The sequence below is a fragment of the Thamnophis elegans genome, chromosome 1, assembly GCF_009769535.1.
Source record: "Thamnophis elegans isolate rThaEle1 chromosome 1, rThaEle1.pri, whole genome shotgun sequence".
Taxonomy (NCBI): domain Eukaryota; kingdom Metazoa; phylum Chordata; class Lepidosauria; order Squamata; family Colubridae; genus Thamnophis; species Thamnophis elegans.
The window spans coordinates 52,202,990-52,220,979 of NC_045541.1; the positions used below are offsets into that span (position 1 = coordinate 52,202,990).

General features: G+C 36.8%; 1 protein-coding gene across 1 annotated transcript in view; it reads right to left on the bottom strand.

Moving 5' to 3' along the window:
• The window catches only part of KALRN (kalirin RhoGEF kinase), a gene marked incomplete at its 5' end in the record, with an annotated part of 302,460 nt that overhangs the window by 235,325 nt on the left and 49,145 nt on the right, over positions 1 to 17,990 (bottom strand). The window contains 2 exon segments of the mRNA XM_032209049.1: positions 3,618 to 3,809; positions 8,052 to 8,174. Of these exon segments, the coding sequence (XP_032064940.1) occupies positions 3,618 to 3,809; positions 8,052 to 8,174 (315 nt within the window).

The following is a 17,990-nucleotide window of genomic DNA, read 5'->3' on the forward strand; positions in this document are numbered from 1 at the left end:
AAACTAAAAGCAGATCTCTGTATGAATTTATTAATTCATAGAGAGTGCACCTGAAAGTCCAGACAAACAACACTGAGCTAGATTAATTAATTGGTTTAGTATAAAATACTATAGATTAATTTATTCTTATGATTGGTCTTCCCTTCTAGAATTAAAAACATTCCACATTCTCCAATTACTAATAGCAATAGCAATAGCACTTACTATATGCCGCTTCATAGTGCTTTACAGCCCTCTTTAAGCAGCTTATACAGTCAGCATGTTGTCCCCAAACCATCTGGCTCCTCATTTTACCCACTTCGGAAGGATGGAAGGCTGTTTCAACCCTGAACCACTCAGAATCGAACTCCTGGAGTGAGCAGTGAGTGAAGCTGCAGTACTGCATTCTAACCACTGTGCCACCACAGCTCAGTGAATCCTGAACACATTCCTGAACGTTCCTGTCCAAACTGAATTTCAGTGCCCACTAGCTAACTAATGATTTTCAGTTTAAAACAAACAAAGTAATTTAAATGCAATGAGCTCCAAAAAATCATTGAATGGTAAAATATCCTACTGATTTCAGTGGATGTTATCCCCTCCCCCTCCAAAAGAAATTTGAAATGGATTATGGAGTATTATAAGTTAATAGCAAAAAAATCTTCTGAATCAAATTTATGATCCATTAATTATTCTCTCCTTGTTAATAAACTTTATATTACATCTTATTTATATTAAAGTGAACTTTTTGTACATAAGAGTATATCATATGAATTTGCCAGAGTGTGCACAGTGTGACTATTTTGAGACAACCCAGGATCAAAATACAGTAAACAGAGGTTTGTCTTTCAAATGGTGGTTTATCTACAAGGAATATATACATACACGTACTAGACAAAGTCAGGCAATCAATCATCAACTACAGCATGGAAGCACACATGGAGAGAGAGGAGGGGAGAGACGCCCTTACAGGACCTCTCTTATATATACAGCCTCTTAGTCATATCAGCCCAAAAACCTTGCTGACTTATTCCCTGCCTTATATTACTGTAGCAGCTGGTTATCTCTTAAAGTATTTCCCTGATACTCCTCCCCTTTAAAGCTGAACAGCTGAATGCTGCTTTCTATTTCTATTATGTCCTCATCTTCTGCTTTGGTTTCTACTCATCCACCTCTCTTTGCAGGTACTTCACCATCTTTAACTTCAAGAGAGGTAGTTTGTGCTATTCATCCAAGACACCACAAAACTTCCTCCCTTTATGCTGATGAAAGCCATGATGCTTGCTTCTGTTACAAACACCAACACTAACAAACAACAATGTACAGCCCCTTTGACTCTGGTGCAAACTCCCACTTGGGTTCTCTTCTCTCTGGTTTCTCTAGTCATTTTGACCTTCTCTCTGGATTGGGGGCATAACCTGTCAGAGTGCACACAGTGTGACTGTTTTGAAATAACCCAGGAGCAAAATGAAGTAAACAGAGGTTTGTTTTCAAATAGTGGTTTATATACAAGGAATATATACATACACATACTAGGCAAAGTCAGGCAATCAATCATCAACTACAGCACAGAAGCACAGAGAGAGAGAGAGAGACATGCCCTTACAGGGCCTCTCTTATATAGACAGCCTCTTAAAGGCGTAACAGCCAAAAACCTTGCTGACTCATTCCCTGCCTTATATCATTGTAGCAGCTGGTCAGCTCTTAAAGTATTTCCCTGACAGAATTTATATATGATAAGAACAATGATAATTAACTAGATTGAGTTCACTTCAGTTAGATTCAGATAAAGCAGTTGAACATTTCAACCTAAAACTGTGGGATTTCATGAAAAAAATACTATGTCCATCTTGACCACAAAGTTGAATCCTAGTTGTGAAAACGTATCTGAGTAGACACAAAGGGGCCAAAACATCACAAAAGAATGTGCCAGAAAATGGCAAAGTGTTAAAGGTTGGTATAAATATAATTGATGCAAACATGAAAAAAAGAGAGAAAAATTTGGTCTTATCAGATAAAACTATATTTTTGGAGTATAAGATGCACCTTTTTCCCTCAAAAAAAGAGGCTGAAAATCTCTGTGCATCTTATACACTGAATACAGCATTTTTTGCCTCCCCAAATCCCATCCCCTTCACCAAAATGGGCATGCATAGTTTGTAGGAGGCTTTCAGAGACCTCCTGGGGGCTGGGGAGGGCAGAAATGAGCACAAAATGGGCCATTTTTTGCTTAATTTTGCCCCCCAGCCCCCAGGAGCACTCTATAAGCTTCCTAAAGGCTATCCATGCCTGCTTTTTGACAAAAAACAGGCCCATTTTTTGCGAAAAACAGCCCATTTTTTTGCTAGTTTTTGGCTCGCCCAACCCCACCAGAAGCACTCTGCAAGCCTCCTAATGGCTAGTCATGTCCATTTTTTTGGAAAAAAATGGGCCAGTTTTTGCAAAAAACAAGCTGTTTTGGGGGAGGTTTGCAGAGTGCAAAAACTTTTTTTTTAATTTGCCTCTTCAAAACCTTGGTGCGTCTTATACTCCAAAAAATACAGTATATATTTTATATCATATATCTCCTTAGTTTACACACGTTATGCTAAGATGTGTTCCTTTCAAAAATATAAACACTGATGAATCCAAGAACTTCATCTTTTCTTTAAATAAAAAAGAGTCCTAGAGAGTACAACAGGTGTGACAAAGACACTGGAGAGCATTGGGAAAAAAAGTTACCTAAATATTTAATACTAGAGCTCTGTTGTACTCTTCTTCTTCATATATCTTAAGCATTGATCTATTGGACAAAGAAAAGCTCTCTTACTGGGAGCTCTTTGTAGGCAATAGTGACACCATGTGGGACAAAAGATAGGAAAGCAACCCATGCTGATTTCTATTGCCACAAACTGTCAAGGAAAAAAGTGAACATCAGAATATTTTTAAAATATCTTTTAATTCATTTTTTTTCTTTTAAAAAAAACCGCAATTGAAAATAACCGAAATAGCAGCTAGAAGATAAGTTAGTTAGAGCTTCTACCAAATTCTGTAAGATATATACACGCTATACACAGAAGTTCAATATTACTAGGGCAAAAAAGCATGCACAAACTAACCAAACCACTGCTGTAGTAATAGATGTGTATGTACTCATCTTTGCATTACCAACACCTACAGTATATATTGAATATAGTAACTAAACTCAATCATTGTTTTGCTTGTCTAAAGAATAAAGTACAGCATATTTATTGACACATGGATTTTAAATTAATCCTGCATGAATTTTCAACTTTCTATAACAGATTAAAAAAAAACCAGCCTAAGCCCACTAAGTAGTTTAGCATGCAGCTGTGAACAGTATTCCTTTGTGTGGCCATGAGCTGTTCTCTTAACACGCCACTCACACGGCACTCTTTCTAGCCTAAGCCAATAGAAAAAGAGATACACTGTATTGAACAGGCTGGAGGAAAGATTTTTTGGTAAGGGGGAGAGGACCCTAATGTTAAACCTCAAAACAATAGCCAACTCATAGTTCTTAAAACAGTTGGAAAATGCAAAGAATACACCAATTGTATGAATTACATTGATGGTGATTTAAACTAGATCAAAGCCAAAGACAAGGCAGAAAGGCATCTGACACAGTAAAAATTGCATACCTGTTCAGCCTTCTGGTGAAACACAGCAGACATGGCCAGGATAGTGCTACGCTCATCCAGTGCTGCAGCAAAGCTCTTCCACTCTTGATCTAGCTGTGTGGAAATCTGCTTAATTTGTTGAGATGCATAATGGCCAGCCTCTGAAAGCCTGGATGCAACGGACATGATGCGATTTATATTCACGTAGGCATTCTGAAGAGACAAATCAAACAGGAGAACTGAAATTTATACTTTAGTACAATTAATAAGAAAAATCATATTCCTTATTGCTGTTCACCTACAGACACAATCTTGCCAGACTAAAACTACTATCTGCATAACTATAGATATACTTTGTGAATTGCTAGGGAGGGGCCACTTTAGCCCTTTCCCTGTCTATCAGACTTTCTAAGCTCCTTTGACTCTTTGAAAAGCAGCCTCTTAGAACTCTAGACATTCCATCACATAATCTGATAAAATATTTTACAAGGAGACCGTTGGGGAGGGTAAGAAGAACATTTACCATCAAAGTAGCATTGAAAAGACTTTAAAAGCCAAGCTGAATAGCCAACAAAATCATATGGTAAAGGTTGCATTGCTTGATGCAACATGTAATAGATCTGCAGATAAAATATTCAGTATCTGAATACAGTTCCTATATGAGACTTCTTGGGAATGGTCCATATGTATGGATTTTATCTCCCAGAATTCCCCATCCAGCCTGCCAATTGGTGAGAATTTGGAAGCTGAATTCCACATGTCTGGTGGGCATTGAGATTGGAGATGAACATTCTTTGTGCAGTGTTCTCTGCATCTGAAGATAAACCTGGTTAAAAAAGATTGGTTGGGACATTTCTGATTTAGTGTACCATTTTCATGTTGAAATATTTAAATAGCCCATCTACAGCATAATGTAATACATTCTAGCAATATGTAGGGGTCCCCAACCCCTGATCCATGAACCCGTACTGTGCCGCAGCATGTTAGAAACCAGGCCATACAAACAAGCGAAGGCCCATCTGCAGGAGCAGGCAGCACATGAAACCACACCCCCTGTGGTCCATGGAAAAACCTTTCTCCTCAGAATCTGTCCGTGGTGCCCAAAAGGTTGTGGGGGAGCACTCTTCTGAAGTATATAAATTATAGGCACCAAGGTACTATTTTGATAAGGTCATGCCAACAGATTTCAGTCTATGTGTTCATAAATTCCTATATGTGCAAAAAAGAGGTTTTTGGTACAATGAATATAAAATACTTTAATTGAACTTAGTCTTTCTTTTTCCTGATTTATAGTAAATATTTGCCCTGCTATAGAAACAGAAAACACAGAGCCCATTACCAGAATAAGCCAATTATTTCTGCAAAAAGAAACTCTTTTTCCTGATTCTAGAAAGAGAGCAGTATTAACATGATGTAAACTGAATTGTTGTTTGTTTTGAAGCATTTGCCCATTCCTGGGGGCCAAAGGGTTTATGAAAACCCTAGGGCCATTCAAAGAATTATAGGATATTTGAAATAGTTTCTTTAATATACTGTGCATATCTCATCAAAGCAAACAATAAGATAAAGTGGAATATTGTAAAATTGTATGGAATCACATGAAGGAGTTAAGCCAAGAGTATCAGGACAAAAGAATTTATATGATTAAAATGAAATTGTAAAAAGATACTACATTAATGGAACACTGTAATCCTTTCCTATGCTCTATAACTTCAGGAAGAAAATAGAAGTTACTCTAATTTTTGGAAAATTGGTTTGATAAAGGGTGGGCTAATATAGGCATGTTTGAAAACAGCATCCACACGTTTCTGAAGTCACGACTTGCCCTTCCAAAGGGTTACATCAAAGCATAAGCCAGTTTCTGTAAAACAGTTATGAATAGCTTCAATTAGAATAAGCAGCATGTGGAGTGAGCTATTTAAATATACAATGGCAATCAGGGTGATTTGTGCTTAAGGAGGAAAATGTAACTTGGTTTAGGCAGCTAATTAAATTAATGAGATCCCCAAATATATTTTAAAGCCAGTTTGCCTTTTTAATAACATATTAATCTATAGATGTAATAGTGCATTATGGTAATAGAAAGTGTTTCTGAATAACCCTTAATCTACATATTGCTATATAATATTTAGTGACTTTGAATTCTTAACGGCTACCAAAATTTAATTTCACACTATAGCTGTTTTATTAATGGGGATATTGCTAAAAGGTTTCTAAGAGTTCAGCTGATATCTTAATTCAGAAGGACTATTCCAACAATCACAACTCATATGCTGGATTGTAACAACAATGCAACAAGTAAAATGTAGAAATAATTGGTCATTCAGCAATGTGGTTTATGCAAAGTTGTGATTGTATGAGGAATTTCACTGAGCCCTCTCTGGTGTATATTCTGAATGCGTTTAACTCTCATGACTAAATGAGTTGACTTCTAGAGTGCTGAAAATATTACCTGAAATCCTCTTATTTTAATTTGATATGAGAACAATTCGTCTGCTTTATTAAACAAGTGGAGAACATTTTGAGTACAACAGTAGCTGGAACTACACAAACTGCTATTAAATGTTAATGATATGTTATGTCTTATTGATGTTTATGTTTTTTCTATATTTATGTATTTTCTATAGCAAATTTGTTGAATCTGGACCGATCTGATCGAGGGGTGTATGCATTTCATAAATGTAAATAATGTATGAGGTTATTGAATTAATTAGGAGTAAGTTATACAATTTCCATGGAAGCTAATGTTTCTATTAAATTTGTAATAATTAGGATTTCAACTTTTGCTTGAATGCTTTTAAATATCTAGGAAGAGTTATTTCATGGAAAAATGTTACTTGATTAAAAGTCTCACTGAAATAATGGGAAAAATAAAAGCAATACAATGAATATTATTTCAAGGTTCTTCTGTTTATTTAGAGGTTTCCTTAGATGGATACATTTATTTTAAGCATTTTGATACTTTAAAAATATTTTCATAAAGAACCTAAACTAGATTTTCTTAGTTATTTTTATCTTTAGGCACATATGACTTTTTCAATGGAACATAATTTATTGTGAAAAAAGCATTATGGTCATAATCAGAAAGTTATGTGACTCCTTCAACCCTTACGACATAACAAGCTCCTTGCTATAATCCAGTTTTGAAAACTGCCCCAAACAAGGTGAGATTACTTTAAATCAAAATCTTGTCAGGATTTTTAAAAAATAAAAATTGAGTTTAAATAGAAATTTGGGGTTGCATAAAATTGCAAAATGATATTTCTTTCAATTACAACATTTCTTGATTTCACCATTTACTTCAGACGCAGTAGCACAATTTTAAAGTCTCAAATTGCTAGCATAATTGGAACAAAAGTTGTAGACTTAACAACTTTAAGTCTATATATATATATATATTTTAAAAAGAATTAATGAATATTGCTAAGTGGATAGTGTTTTGCAAGAAATTTGGAATAGCTAGCTGGAATATTCCATATCAATCAATAATTGGCTAAGAACTAAAAGAATAACTTAAAATGAAACTAATTCAACAACAGATTATATTTCATCGTTCTTGACACCCCTCCAACCCACAGAATGGTTGAAAAGTCAGCTATCAGCCTCACTTTATTGGCAATATAAAATGTGTGAGTAATATCGCTTACTTATATAATGTGTACTTGTCTTACTGCCTATTTTGGTTTACACTTATTAATATTGCATGCCAAAGTTTTCAGTAAGGATGTTAATGTACTGATTTACATTCTTGGGTGACCAGTCTGTACCTTCTTTCTGTTTATGCTCACAACAACCAAAAAAATAAAACCAATTCAACATTTAAAAAAACCAAAAATGGAAACATGATGAAGTGAAGGCCCGGGTGAATAGAACAGTTTCCATGCAGTGGGGGCTGTCCCCTGCTTTTGATTTCTATTTTTCTTTTTCTTTTCTCTCTTTGTTTTTGAATATTAAAGCAATAAAAAAGAAAACTTCAATACACAAAGATTCTTTTTTTAAAAATTCATACTAAAGTTAAAAATAAGCATTTAATTGACTAAGTAATCAGAGAAGGCATTCGTCATATTTGACATTTTCATTAGAAGATGGTTATTAAGTAATACAAACAGAAATCACATGTATATAACTTTACACTAGTTGAGTATTAAATTTTAATTTAATATTAAAGGCATCCTATATATGTCTGGTAAAACGTTCATTGGATAGCTATATATATATATATATATATATATATATATATATATATATATATATATATATATATATATATATATATATATATATATATATATATATATATATATGCTACTGCAAGTTGATCAATTGCATTTTTTGCTGATCATGCATTGAGTGGATTCCTTCATCTCCTTTAATTGGTTCCCCATATCCTACCTTCTTATACTATATCTACAGTATCTCATGTACCTCCTTAGAGAAAACCTGCTATATACTCACCATGGAATTCATAGCAAAATGGTTATGTTGTGTCTGTAAATCAAGGGCATGTTGATAGCTCACTCCAATTTCAGTGTGACTCTGCAGGAACAACTCTTTGTTATGGCTGATCCAATCAAACATCTGAAAAAGAAGGGAAAAACCCCTATTATATTCAGAAATGCAGAAAGAAGCATGGAAGAAGAGTCTTTTGTCCTTTAATTCAGAATTGTAACTGAGACTACATTTGAGAAACATCATTTAAATAAACACAATAAAGTGTAATTGAATTAATTGGTCTGTGTTATACTACTGCCATCTGTGTAGTCTTTCATTCATGCTTAATATGGCTGCTACAAAAATCAACCCTCCAAAAGATAAATGAGCATTCAAGAGTAAATATATGGAGATATAGGTCTACAGAAATTTTCAGTTATCCAGGTGATGGTTCAGAGCTGAAGGTGAAGAAGCTTCTTGGATGAGAAGCAAAACGTCTTCAAAGAAAAACCAGAAAGTCCAGTTGCCTCTTGAAAAGCACCTTTGGGACACATGAAGATATACTTTACACTCTGTCAATTGATTTAATGTTTGTACATAAAACTTTAGCAGGATATATTAAACTAGGAGAGAATGTTTCAGAATTGGCTGGGGATGAAAGGAAATTTAGCAGATGAGAAGAGAGATAGAGAGAAATGGGGGGAGGTGTTTTGGGTACATTTCATATTGCAAAGGATCCTTATACCTATGGAGTTTGCGGCTCTGAAAATCTGCCGCATCATACACTCCAGCAACGTGGCCAAATTTTCTATGTATAATTTCAATCCCATAATTGCTTTTACTGTGCTAGTTTTTCCACATGCGAGAAGAAAACAGGCCAATGGAGTTTAATTACAAATTAAATTGCTGTAATACATAAAAGAACAAGCAGGATTCTTGTTTTCTTGATCTTCTCAATCCATTCAGTCTAAATGTAGCAGTGGCTCTTAATTAGGACAGCTTTACATGGAATTCAATTAATATAAAAGAGATAGCACATAATAATAAGTTTTTTTTAAAAAAAATCAATGGCTAAGAGCCATAGTGATTATCTGCACTACGAAAAGAATAATATATATATATATATACACACACACACACACACACACACACACAAACACAAACACAAACACAAACACAAAACTATTATTATCAGTTGCCAAGAAATATGAGTCCCATTACTCCAGGCATACTCAAGGCTACTTTTTCAAGCAAGATGCCATGTTTCATATTTGGAATATATGTACCAATTATCAAAATCTGGTTAACAAGCTCTATCCACAGCAACCTGGACTTTATGTTTTAGTACAGCAAGCAAAACCAAATGGTGGTTGTTCTGGCTGGTCTTGCGTGGTTTAATCATCCCCCCCTCCCCCAGAAAAGCAGAACTGATTTTCTCAAGACAGCTAACTCAGGGAGGAATCTTTTATGATTTGGCCTAGCACTCTCTTGGTTTTTTCTCCTTTGCAGTTCCTCATTAAGATGGAACATGCAACTTAAATGACAAAGACCTGATGTGTAAGAGCAGCATCAGTAAAAAGAAATCCACAGAAAGAAAAGGCTACACACCAGCAACAGATTTTGATCTATGCTTTAGGAACCAAGAGCAATTTAGCTTATTAAATATCTTACATGCTGGACTTGAACATTCTCCCCTCAAAAAAAAGTGTTTCTATTTCCGCTAAACCTCCTTGAGTCATGGTGAGTGAGTAGATGGCAATATAAATTTTCCAAATAAATAAATAAACCAAGCTATACCCATTTATGGAGGAAACCACCATTTGGCAACAAGCCATTTAAAAAACCCCTACACTTAGTATGTTACTTGTAGGCAATTTATCTTGGATAAACCTGAAATTAAGCAATTAAAAAGCACCAAAGTATTGTTGCCAAGGGACTGCGAAAGCTTTTCTTTAGCCATCATTATATACCCTTTTTCTGGGGGAACAAAGTGCATAACTCTTCATGGACAATTGCAAAACTACATGGACACAGTTAATTGCTTTTTATGTCTCCCCCCTCCCCCCAATCAGTCTAAATTTACTTGCTTGGAAAATATTGACAGCAAACTAAACTTCATATATCAGTAAGCATCATCATGCTTGACTATTATAACTTAATATTTTGCCAAAACTGTGCAAACCCAATGGAATTAGTAACACACTTTAGTACTTTGTAGTTTTTCTCTCTGGATAAATTCATGATTCACTATAAAATAAGTTAAAAGCACACTATCTTTCACATCTCTTCGTAAAGTTTATGTTGAAACTGTCTTATTCTGTCTTGTCATAGTATTGACATACTATATGCATGCTTGCACACCAATACAAACCCACAACCATACTTCTATTACACAAAATGACCAAAGGAAGCAAACCATTTTGGTAAAATATGATTACTTAAAAATTATCACAATCAAGTTATGACGAAGAATAAAGTGGAGATAGATGCTAGAAATCAGGGATTGGGTTATTTAATGAAGGAAAAAAGTTATGGGGTGCTGAAGGGAGAGGCACAATGAATTCAGTGATTGGAAAATATTAATCAATGAATTCAACGACAACTTTGGAAAATTCATGGGGTGTAGAAAAAGTTTTCTATAAGGAACATCTGACTATCACCCTTTAAAATTAGCAACCTTGATATCAAAACAAAAAAATATCTTACTTTCAATTATCTTTATTCCTTGTTGAAATTCAATTCTCAGATAATAGGAAATTTGTGAAGGTAGACAAATTGACTGATGTGTCCCCCTGTAGCTGCATGTCTTAATATCCCCCCAATAAACCTAAGGCCATTAATCTTTTATAATTCTCTGGTGATTTAGTTGAATATCACACATTCTTTCACAGATGAATGTCTTTTAAAGATAATTATCTCTCAAGTTCATTATCTCGTGTGTTTTCTGCTTGAAAAGCAGGGACACAGAATTGTTAAGTGCTCCAAAATTGCATTCAATTTATTGAATTTTTCTTTGAAGGAATCAGAGATAGTATGCAGGATTCCTCTATGCCTGTGATGGTGAATCTATGGCATGCGTGCCACAGGTGGCACACAGAGCATTATCTGCAGGCACATGACCTGTTGGGCCAGCTCACCTGCACCACAAATACATGCGTGCCTCCCACTGGCCAGCTGATTTTGGGGGGCTCTGCCATGCACGTGGGTGGGGCACATACGGGAGATGTGCGTGCATACACAGGGGGGCAGGGGACATGTGCACATGCGTGTGGGGGTGAAGAGAGGCCTGGGGAGATGCGGTGTTTCCCCCCATGGCCCATTATTTGTCCCAGGAGGTTTCAGGAAGGCGTGTGTGTCTCACACATGCATGCAGGGGGAGTGCAGGGGGTCACATGCATATGTGCAGGGTGCACAGGGGGGAGTTGCACTATATTGCATTATGGGTGTGGGCATGCGCACATGCACTTTTGGCATGTGAGGGAAAAAAGGTTAGCCATCCCTGCTCTATGCAATATTTTGGTAAATGTATAAACTAGAAATCTGAGCTAGAACACTATACATATATTTTAATTTCTCAAATGATATTAAAACGAAGAACTAATAATTCACACCTAATAATTAATTAGAATTCTTTTGCAATTCTAGTCTTTTGGTTTAGTGTTATTGAGCAAACAAATTAATACAATCTATTTAATTGCTCCCACTACACTCTTTTTGTTAATAAAGGTGGTTTAAGCAAACCAAACTCCCTATCATTTGTTTGATATTATTGTACACGAAGATCTGAAATATAGACACATTGTTGGAACAAATTAATCATCAGTGAGATTTCCTGGTTTGCTTGGTCACTAACATTGGAAGTAGAAGTTGAGTTGAAGAAATGAAACAGCATACAGGTAGTTCTTGGTTAACAACAGTTTATTTAGTGACCGTTCAAAGTTACAACGGCACTGGAAAAAGTGACTTATGACCGTTTTTCACACTTATGACTGTTGCAACATCCCCATGATCTTGTGATCAAAATTCAAATGTTTGGCAACTGGTTCATACTTATGACTGTTGCTGCGTCCCAGGGTCATGTGATCACCTTTTGCATTCTTTTGACAAGAAAAGACAATGGGGAAGCCACTAACCAACCATGTCGCTAAGTTAACAACTGCAGTGATTTACTTTAACAACTATGGCAAGTAAGGTCATAAAATGGGACAAAAGTCACTTAACAAATGTCTCACATAGCAACATAAATTTTGAGCTCAATTGTGGTCATACATTGAGGACTACCTCTACTTGTTTTTATGGTCTCTCTAGAATCTAGATCAGGGGTGTCAAACTGGATTGCTCGGAGGACTGGATCAGCATTGTAGTTGTCCTCCATGGGCCAGCTGGGGGGGGACAAGACGGATGGCCTCCTGAAGCACCCTGCTGCCTAAAATGGGATGCAGCGCGGGGGGAGCTGCAGGCGCCCCCCCACTGCATCCTGTTTTGGCCCGCAAGGTGCTGGAGGTCATGCAGGCCAAGAACAGGGCATGCCCCCCATGCCCCATTTTTGCTAGCAGAGGCACTGTGGGCCAGTCCTTTGCTGTTTCCAGGGCAGCCCCATGGGCCAGATCTAAGCACCCCAGGGGCCAGATCTGGCCCATGGGCCTTGAGCTTGACACCCCTGATCTAGATCATCTTACCAATGGCATATATCTGTAAGTACATTCTAAAATCATATGTTGATATAAATATCATCTTAAACAGTCAAATCCTTAGAAGCAAATTTACAAGATTTACAAAGGAGGTAATAATCATTCAGACATTTACTTTCATACCTACTGATGAATGAATTAAGGTGCACAATTCCATCAAGGATACTGCAGCATAGTAATAAATTTATGTGGGGGCATGTCAGCAATGCCCTCATTTATTATCTTGCAGAACCCTCTGCAATAGACATCCTATTTACTACTATTGAAGCAGCTTTTCATACAGTATTCACATCAGGTAGACAAACCCTTTGATTCATAGATCTTTTGCTCCAAAATAAGCTTCAGAAAGTAGAGAAGGCTCCCAATGGTAATGTTCTTTGACATACATACATGTAATATTAATGATCTTTTTTATTATAATAGTAAAATCTAATAATACAAACTAAATTTAAAGAACAGAAAATGGAATGAGTAAAAATGTGCAAAGAAAAAGAGAAAAGAAAATGTAATAAAGAAAATAATATATAAAGAAGTGACTTCCAACCTTCATCACAAGTATAAATTAATTTAGTAACTCCTCACCTTTTTCTAAAGTTACAATCTTTATTTCTCCATTCCATATTCCATCTCTTATCTATAAACAAATCCATAAAACATCATCTTTTCACTTTTGGTGTAAGCAGAATGTCCATAAAGAATAGCCAGAAGTAACAACATATCTTGTTTTAACTGTGATCAAATAAGCCATTTTTTGTTCCTTCCTTTTACTTCTAATAGTCTTAATTTTTAATTCATTCAAATATTGTTATAGGATTTTATTTCTCTTCATTTCTTCTTTGTCCCATTGCATAGAATTTTTCAAGGCTTTAACAAGCTTCTTTTATAAATCCAATAGGAAAAAATTACCCTGGTCACTTTCTCAGTTTGTCATTTTTTATTTCCATTTTTTTAATTTTCCAAGTCATTTTCTTGGCTTGTCAATTTTAAATCCACTTCCAATACCATCTCTATCTTGTTTTTACCATTACTAACATTGTTGATGTTGTGGCTACTATTTTTTAATCCCTGCCTTCAAGACTGGGATTCATAAGTCTTCTTTAGTATTTTCATTGTCATAATGCATTGCATCCTCTTACAGGCATGCATATTGTTCCTCTACTTAAAATTTTTAGTCCCTGTTAGTGTCGATTTTGAAATAATGAAATTGCTTATCTATATCATGTCATATAAAAACAAACTCAGGATCTCGAACTCATAGCTTATATGAGAAGCTATTTACATTTTATAATTAATTCCAAAATCTTATTCTAACTTTCAATACTCCAATTTATCTGGGCCCTTATTCTGCTTATAATTTTGACTGTTAATTGTCTGTCAGACATTCCCCTTTCTTAAATTTTGTCACCCTGTTGAGTTTCTCTTGGCCAATGTGTGTCAGGCACAAAAGATCAGGGCCACATGTGAAGGTCCAATTAAGCTGATTTTAAGCCGTGCATATGCATGGAAATATTCTCAACTTACAATGGGCTTCAAGGGAGTGGGTGGGTGGACTTAGTTCGCTTGTGGCAACTTAGAGGTTCTAGGCCAATTCTTCTTTTAATTCCACCTTCAGGTTCTTCCATTCTTTCCCCTACAGTGTGGCACTTTAGATACACATATTCTGCTTTTTTCCGCTATTCCTCTCATTAGATTCTGAAGATAGGGCCTTTCTGGATAAGTTTCAAACCATACAATGTGATGATTAGTAGGAATTCACAAAAAGCAACCAGAAACTCTACTGTGTCTGTCTGTGCTTGTTTAAATGCTGGCATAAACAAAATGAGGGGAAAAAATACCGGAAAAGCACAATTACTAAGATTACCTAAATGAAACAAAATGAAATGGAGAGGCAGAATAATGTATCTTCATCAGAAGTTTTACCTTTCAGGGCAGCTACCAGTATGCAAAGGCATTGTTCTGACCCAACTCCCCAAACATGACCAACCCTCTGAAGTTAACTCAAAGATTTCTTTATTAGGAGTGCCAGCAGCCCGACAAAAAGTTTATCTCTCACAGCAGGCAAGTACATCCCGCTGGAAGATGAACAGTAGTTGTCTGCCACATCTATTCAGCTCCACCCCCTGCCTTTTATCCCCAGAGCTAGGGTGGGGCTTCGCTAGCAGCAGTGGCTCTTCTGTCCTAAGGATAGGCCCACAGATTTCCACTGCTTTCCTCCCCTCTGCCTTCTGCGCATCCAGCATCCACGCATTAGGCACAGGCCCCAGCTGTTCCTCCTCTTCTTCATCAGCCACTTCCAGACCTGGGGGCTGTTGACTCTCCATCTGAGGGCTGATGGATGGCCCAGGCTCTCCCCACCCTCTCTGACAGCCCCATTCCCTCTTCTCCCTCAGAGCTCTCAGGTTGCCTTGATGCTGATCCTGACTCCCACGCCTCCTCTTCATCTGATTCAGCTGCTGGAGGGGCCAGCAGCCGACCAGGCACAACAGGCACATTTTGTATACATACAGAATGATTTATAGATTTATTTCTCTTGGTTTATGCCTGCAGTTTTGAGATTTGAATTGTCACATCTGCACTGGTGCCTGATCTGAATTTCAAATTCCTCTTTTGCAATGATTTGAATTCAGAATTTGAACTCTGCTTCAATCTGTGGGCTATAACAATGAGGCCAGCTTGAAAGGCTTCCAGAAAATATTAAGGTTTAATTCTGCACAGCATCCTGAGTTTTTTTTTGTTCTGAAAAGCAAGAGCCATTCATTTATGATTTCTAAATTTCATAAAACTGCTACAACATCTCCAAATTATAATAATGAAAAAAATACATGAAATCTTGTGAAGTACAATAGAACAGAAGATCTGTCTAAAGATTTAGTGCTCAAATGCTTAGTAAGCCATTTCATATACTTATAGAGAAAAGAAAACAATTTTGCATGCTAAATATTAACTGCTGGCTCACTGATGTTTTAAAGATGTTTCACCATGTACCATTCTAAATCAGCATTATAGGGTGTCAAATTTCTCATTGCTATAGATGAGATTCCAAAACTGTTTTCTAAACAGGAGATACATGTGTTTTCCATTAATATTTTGTTCGTTATCTATGGTTATCATTTTACTTTTTTTCCATAGTGAGTGGGAAACATGTAGAGATATACAATATTGTGAAACTAGCACAAAAGCACTAAGATCTTACACGTTTGCGGAGATATTGAACAAAGGCCAAAGATAAAAAGAAAATGAAAAATGGCACTTTTATATTGTGCATTGAAACACTGAAAAGATAGATATTTTTTAGTTTGGCAGATTTACCTTATCTGCCAGGCCAAAACGCCTCCTGCCTATGTTGAAACAACATTCAGATTCACAAACTAGATAGCAATGGATCGGCTTAGTACAGCGCGTACAAGCACCCACACCAATTCAATCCTCCCCACCCACCTGTGCATGTGCATGCAACCACCCCCCCGCACATGCACGCATGACCCCTCCCCAGAAGCCGTAAGTGGTTCATTCCCGAACTTCTGATGTGCTCGTTGGGGCCGTTTTTCACCCTCCCCAGCCTCTGGAGGCTTTCCTGAACCCTGGAGAAGGCGAAAAATGGCACCAACAAACCAACTGGAACTTCAGGAACAAACTTCTGGTTGGCTGTTGGGCCTGTTTTTCACCCTTCCCAGCCTCCAAAGGTTTCCTGAAGCCTGGGGAGAGTGAAAACGGCCTCCCCAACCCTCCAGAAGGCCGAAAACCAGCACTTGCCAGCAAATATGCTCTGCATGTGGCATGCATGCCATAGATTTGCCATCACAGGCTTAGTATATTGTGCAATTATAGACAATGTGATTAATAGTTTAGTATATCATGCAAACCTAAGTTAAAATTGAATTAATTCAATTAACCATGATTCCTTAAACAATGGATAAGCAGAGCTTATAGACATAACTATCTCCCTATTATTCAATTTTTGACTGCTGTTTTATATTGTATCTGCTCTCCTGATTCTTGATGGGGGAGAAAGTATGCAAACAGACAGAAGTTAACTGGAGATGAAAAGAAACACCAGATGTTATAATTTTATCCAGATTACAAATCACCCTACTCACACTAAATGAACAAAATTATTATAAGGATAAGGAATCCAAGTCTAATGGACAATTCAATTCAATAATTATATACATAGTGACTCAAAAGTCCATTGAATGCCATGAGACCTATGTCCAGGTTAGGCAGTCAATGTCTTGTCAGAGATTTTGCTCCTTTTTCCCTTCAACAAGAATTTTTTAAAAGGACCATCTGGAAGGATCAGACTCGCAGATTGTTTAACATAGACCCAGTTCTTTACAGATGGCTGGAGGATGGAAAGTCATTGCTCATAATAATAACAATACCCAGAGCACCAGGACTGCAATTTGGATGGATGTTCAGGAAAACAGCAGCATCCAAGGCTCCTACAGTGTGAAAGATCTGGAGTTCATTTTGGCACATGTTTCTACCAAACACAATGTTTTGATTTTGCAATCCAGTTAGCACTCGGCTCTGCAGGTGCAACAAGCAAATTGGATTGTTTTTAGGAGCCCATTCACTGGGAGATCAGAAATATGGGCCTTGCTGCCTTCTCAAATGAAGTTGCAAGTTTGCATCACCAATGTCTACTGCTGAAGCTGGACATTTTTCAACAGCTGTGGCCAAAAAATGTACACTTGGGACCACTTCAGTTTTCATAAAGGACTACGAAGAACCAAGATCGTGCTGTTCTCCATTCACAGTAACTGAATGATGTTAGAGAAATGGAGTAAAGATATTTGGATTATGAACTTACTTTCAATGATTATCCAGCCTTTTGCTGAGTATTTCCAAAACAGCATAGCATGTTTTAGAAAGCTTACTTTTTCTAGTGTGACAGACCGACCTGAGCTGCAATACATTTTCTTTCAGGACAGGGAAGACCTCCAAACAATAAGTGCTAGGAACAGCTAAGATACTGTGCAGAACCATCACATTCCCAGGCCTCTGGTAGAGGACCTGACATTAAGGAACATACATACCACCCATAGAAGACGCGAATAGGGTATATGTTAGAATATTCATGATTGGGAGAAACATAGTAACAAGGTCAGCCAATGAATAGGCATAGCAACTAAGTCAGCCAATGGGAGCTTAAACAGATCTGAGTCTGTGCTGAGAATCAAAATTGAAATTACTCTGTCTGCTCTGAACTTGAAATGAAACTAACTATTCTCTCCTGCTTGTGTTCTGCTTGTAACTTCTACCACGTTGA